Source organism: Suricata suricatta, chromosome 2 (assembly GCF_006229205.1).
Source record: "Suricata suricatta isolate VVHF042 chromosome 2, meerkat_22Aug2017_6uvM2_HiC, whole genome shotgun sequence".
NCBI lineage: Eukaryota > Metazoa > Chordata > Mammalia > Carnivora > Herpestidae > Suricata > Suricata suricatta.
The window spans coordinates 10741066-10746940 of NC_043701.1; the positions used below are offsets into that span (position 1 = coordinate 10741066).

Here is a 5875-nt window from a genome sequence, read left to right on the forward strand (position 1 = left end):
CTAGTCCAATTGGATAGCTTGGCAATAGGCCAGTTTCTTCAGAGCCTCTTTGACCTCTCTATTCCTCAGGCAATAAATGAAAGGGTTGAGAGCAGGGGTGACAATGGCATAGAAGATGGAAATTATTTTGTTCATGTTGAAGGCATGGATGGCCCGGGGCCTGGCATACATGAAAATAGTGGCTGAATAAAAGATGGTTACCACCACGAGGTGGGAGGCACACGTAGAGAAGGCTTTCTGCTTTCCGGTGGGCATGCGTAGAACTGTAACCAGGATGCACCCATAGGACAGGACGGTGATAGAAAGGGGGATGAGAAAGATGACCAGTGCCAGGATAAAGTCCACCAGCTCGGCTACAGACATGTCTGTGCAGGAGAGGTTAAGAACTGGAGAGATGTCACAGAAGAAGTGGTTGATGACATTGGGGCCACAGAAGCTGAGGCGGGAGATAAAGTAGATCTTAGCCAAGGAGATGCCAAAGCCAATGGCCCAAGAACCCAGAGCCAAGTGGAAGCAGAGCCTGTGGCTCATAATCGTGGGGTAGTGGAGTGGACGGCAGATGGCCACATAACGGTCATAGGCCATGGCTGCAAGGAGCACACATTCTGTACACATGAGCGCAATGAAGAAGTAGAGTTGTACCATGCAGTGAGTGAAGGAGATACTGTTGCTCACAGACCAAAAACTAAACAGCAGCTTAGGTACAGTCACGGAGATGTACCAGGTCTCCAAGAAAGACAGGTTGGCCAGGAAGAAGTACATAGGCTTGTGCAGTGGCCGGTTCTGTTGCACCAACAAGATGATGACCATATTTTCAGCCACTGTGAGAGCATAGGCAATAAGGAACATCAGGAACACGGCTACCCGCATGGCCCAGCTCCCAGGGAATCCCACCAGAATGAACTTGGTGACCTGGGTCTGGTTCTCCACTTCCATAGTAGAGACACAGGACTTAGCTTTCCTGGGGGGAAAAATCACTTGGTCAGAGTCCATAGTACAGATAGAATCTTCCATCCTATGACTTCTCTGGTTAGCAATAATACTAACATATCATTTATTCATAATACAGTATAGGCTAGGCCATACACTGGGTACATTATGCATTAAGGTACCTAATTCTCACACAGCCTCTTTACATGTTATTATACCCATTTTAGTGATAAAGAAACTGAGTCTTGAAAAGACATTAAGCAACTTACCAACTCCCACTGGTAACAGGACAGGAATCACATTGAAGTCTATGTCTAAAGCCCAGGCTCTAATATTCTACACCGCATTCACAATTTAACAGAATCCAGTCTTCATGTTCCAGGTTACCACTGCCAATTCCCAAGGGTATGCATGGTGCTCCTGGCCCATGTCCACGCAGAACTTTGGGGAAGTTCTTTCTTACAACTCACTTACCCCTCACATACTGCTTCACTTTCCCTCCACCATGGAGGGAATATGACAATCACATGAGGTAGGTAAGTGCTGAGATCAGGAGAGTTATGTATTCAGTGTTAAAGAACTGGATCTCAGTCAAGTACCAGGTCTGCCCTGGTTTGCTCTGTGACCTTGACATCTTATCCTCCCTGAAACCCAATCTTCTCTTCTGTAATGTGAGTGCTAATGTTCGTTCAGCTTGCATCGCTGTGAATGAAAACCCAAATGAAAAAATGTGAATGAAATATTACACAAACTGTAAATGACAAAACATGTGAAAAGACTTTCACCTCCTATTAGGATGGGGGCCTGGGCAATGAGAGGGAGGAAGGGGGTGGCTGTGAGCAGGCAGAGTGCAGAGCAAACACAGGCTTTGCTCTCAGGGGGTCGTAAGTCTTTGCAGATGGAGCTGGCGTCTCTGGGAGGAGAGTTAAAAAAAAAAAAAGCAAACATGGGATGCCTGGGTGGCTCAGTCAGTTAAGCCTCCAACTTCAGCTCAGATCATGGGTTCGAGCCTTGCATTGGACTCTGTGCTGATAGCTCAGAATCTGGAGCCTGCTTCAGATTCTGTGTCCCCCTCGCTTTCTGCCTCTCCCTAACTTACACTCTGTCTCTCTTTCTCTCTCATAAAAATGAATAAACATTAAAAAAAATTAAGGTACATATAAAAACATAAAATAAGCAAACCAAAAGAAATGCATAATAAAACTTGAGAAATTTTTTATGAAGACAAAAACACACAAAATGATATGCATGGGATCAGGGGATGTTCTCTGTGACCTCTGAGGAGATGAGTCAGGCAGAGAAGGATTCCAAGGATCCAGCCCTGTGAGTTGCTGAGAAAGGACAGTGCTGCCTGACTGGGGCCACCACTGCGTGCTGTGTGCATAAGATACCTCTGTCAGGGCACAAGGCTCTGGAAGTGGTGAGTGAGCCTGGCTGCTCAGAGAAGGGTGTGGTAGCCATGAATACAGCGGTTTCAGAGAGGTGGGCCGATTTTAGATGTGTTTTAGAAAAGTCTTTAATGGTAATTGATGAGTTGAGTATGGAGGATAAGGGAAGGAGAGAAACAAGGAGGAATCTTAGACATATGGTTTGCTCCACAGAAGTGACACCATTTACTAAGACGGGGAACAATTGGGATGTTTACAGGCATTTTCCTCAGAGTTGAAGAAATGGCAACAGGCAAGAAGTTGGTACGGTGGTATTCTGAGTTGTTTTCATATGAAGCTTAGGCAATCAGCCCAGAATATTCTCTAACAATAAGGTATTAAGCACTCACTAGGTGCTGAGAGGTTTGCTCAATAATGAGTACTTTTCATACAACATCCAATTTAATCCACAAAACAATACTAAGGCAGTATTGCTATTCTAACTTCCCAGAAGATACTGGCTTAGACAGACTAAGACACGTTTCCAAGTCAGAGAGGGATGAGATCAGAACGACAGGCAAGCTGAAGCCTGTCTGACTGTGAAGACACGGCCTCACCCCCCAGGCTGACTCACACACAGATGACAATATCAAAATTGAAACTCATCACCATGTATTCATTTTTCAATGTCTATTTTAGGAAATATTCTCTAATCCTACTGAAATTTTATTATAGGCACAGCCTATTACAGATGAACCTAAATTTAAAAAAATAACAATATGACATAGATACATATTTCAGTCTCACACACACGTGCACACGCATGCACACACACACGCACGCCAGAAATAAATGTATAGAAATGTTTGGTAAATGTATCAGATAAGATGCAATCATTGGACTGAGTCTAGAAATATAAATAAGTGAGAAGACAAGATAATTTAGGCAGGAAAATCTGAGCAAACAAAGGCATAGGAGAATGAAACAGCCTGGCAGTTTCAGGGAAGCAACTGGATAAGACTTATTTGCTGTTTGAGTGGGAAATTATGAGAGAATGAATGAGTAGAAAGGGATGGAGAGAGAGAAAGACAAAGAGATGAGACAGATACAGAGAAATAGTGTCAAGGGCCAGACCTTAGAGACTTCTATATGAAATATTAAGGCATTTGGAAGTTGCCCTGTGGCATAGACAATAAACAGCTACTGAGTGTTTTCAGCAGCTGATAACATCCTCATATTTTACCCTGGCTTTAATGTGGGGAGATGGACAGAGCTGGTGAATCAGAGGTTGAGAGACTAGTTGGAAGATACCCTCATAGCAGACACTTAAAGACACTCACCAGAGAACAATCAGCCCAGTTACAGTGTTTGTGAAAGAAATAAAGATAAATATGTAGACATATGTGTTCAAGAATTGCATGAGTAACTTTGTATTCCTAGGGGAAACTGGAAAGAAGAAGAGAGGAGAAAAGAGGAGAGGAGAGGAGAGGAGAGGAGAAGGGAGGGAGGGGAAGGGAGGAGAGGGGAGGGAAAGGAAGGGAAACAAAGGAAAAGGAAAGAAAGGAAGGAGGGAGGAAGAAGGAAGGCAGCAATTCCTATTTCAAAAAGAAATTCCTATTTCTCAAAAACTAAGGAGTATATGGGCACTAATTATTGCATGCTAGCTAGTAAGAGGAATTGACCATATTTATTTTGAACGTATGATTTTACCATACGATCTGTGACTTTTCGCTCATGATAAGTTCTACCCTATTAGAGTGAACTCAAACTTATTTCCCCTCTTAGCAGAATTCTACCATTGATTTGGAATCGAACATCTTAGCGCCTTTCTCCATTTTTGTGCCTGCTGCGTATGAACTTTCTCTTAATTTTGTCTGGAGTCTGTACAAATGTAGATGTCAGTTGTGAAAATCAGATGAAGACATAGCCTCTGTCCCTGCTAAGAGTACCGTGGTTTGTAGACTCCATCACAAATGACTTGGGGGGAAGAGACAGCAGCCTGCTGCACGGAGCCCCCGGAGGACCTGTAGGTGGAGGCCAGAATCTGGGGTGCCTATTTTTACCCTACACCGACAGAAGCTCCCTAAAAGCAGCAGGGGGAATGTGCTATCTGCTCACCCCACACCTGACTGCACTTATAAGTGTAAAAGAGTATCACCCTGACCAATTGATAGGCATGGGGTTGAGTACAAGAGAGAGGTTCAACAGCATTAAATATCTAGGATTTAGACATTGCTGAGCTGTGGGAGTCTGAAAGAGAGCTGCCAGCAGAGTCAAAGAGATGCTCTGAGACAAGACGCTTACCTTGGCTCAGCAGCCTCTGCTGGGGTGGAACGTGAAAAGAAATTCTTCAGTGATTCTAAAATAGGAAGAAGTAGAAAAGAAAGATTCAGGTACCGAATAGATGAGAGGAGCCCGCTCTCTAAACCTAGAAGTAACTGGGCACAGATTACCCAACTGCTTCCAGACTGATAGCCAGGACTAAATGACAGGTGAGCCCCAGCCTGGAGGGTCACATCTGTGCCTGATGTGTTACCAGGCTGTCTCACCCAGTGCCCCGGGACCACAGCACCCATCGCCTGCCCCGGTGGACGCTGCAGTGGTCTTAGATCCACAGAGCCCTGAAGAGCTTTGGATTCTGAGGGTTTTAATGGTGTCAAGACTTGCTCTAGCTCTCTGCCAAGACCCAAGAGAAAAGCACCTTGATGATGCCAGTTCAGGTCTCTTGTGGGAGCCAGAGAAACTGCCATCCACCCATGGTGGCAGTATTATTTGTTTTGTAGAATAGTCATTCTACACAGGGAAAAATCCACTTACGGTCACACGTTTTGAAAAGAACCAGATTTGAATTTCTTCTTTGTGGAAACATGAATGAAAAAAAAGTTACCGCTTTGAAGTCCCATTTGCAGATTTTCAATTATTATTCAATCTTTTGGCTCACTTGAAACAAGATGATCATATCACTGCTTCAAGGGAGATAGTAGTAGTCAATGTAGACTTACATCGCTACACTTCAGCAAAATTTCAAATCGGTTTTTGTTTTAAATGCTTATGCCGTAATTGTATGCTAACTCCGTTTATTGTGATGTGATCATCATTGCTTCATCAGCTGCCTTTTGGAAGCAGTTGATCAATATCTTATTTTCTGGAACAAAACTCTACTACTATATATTTGTAGCCTGCTGAGATCTTAAGTGGCCCTTATATTAGGAAAAGCTGTCAAATTCACTGTGGCTTCATGAAATCGTCAATGGAGATACTGTTATAAGCAATTCAGTCTGCAACATGAGGTCATGGTAATTATACCCTCTTTTTTTTTTTTAAGAAAAATATAAAGTTTATCTTAAAATTAAGAACTCTTAACTAAATGACTCTTAAGTACTCTTTAATATCGTTTTTCTTATAAGACTCAAATATAAAAGAAAATTATTGTAGCAAATAAAAATAAGGCCCGCCTTTCTTTTTTTTTTTAATACTTAAATGTTTTTTTTTCATACTATTTTGTTGTCAAATTTTTTTCCATACAACACCCAGTGCTCTTCCCCTTAAGTGCCCTCCACCATCACCACCACCTCTTT

At 43.0% G+C, this 5875-nt stretch overlaps 1 protein-coding gene across 1 annotated transcript; it reads right to left on the minus strand.

Moving 5' to 3' along the window:
• On the minus strand, positions 1 to 936 carry LOC115304731 (olfactory receptor 6B1). The gene has a single exon (XM_029955001.1). The coding sequence runs from the start codon at positions 934 to 936 to the stop codon at positions 1 to 3; it is 936 nt and encodes a 311-aa protein (XP_029810861.1).
• Between the last annotated feature and the right edge of the window lie 4939 nt (positions 937 to 5875).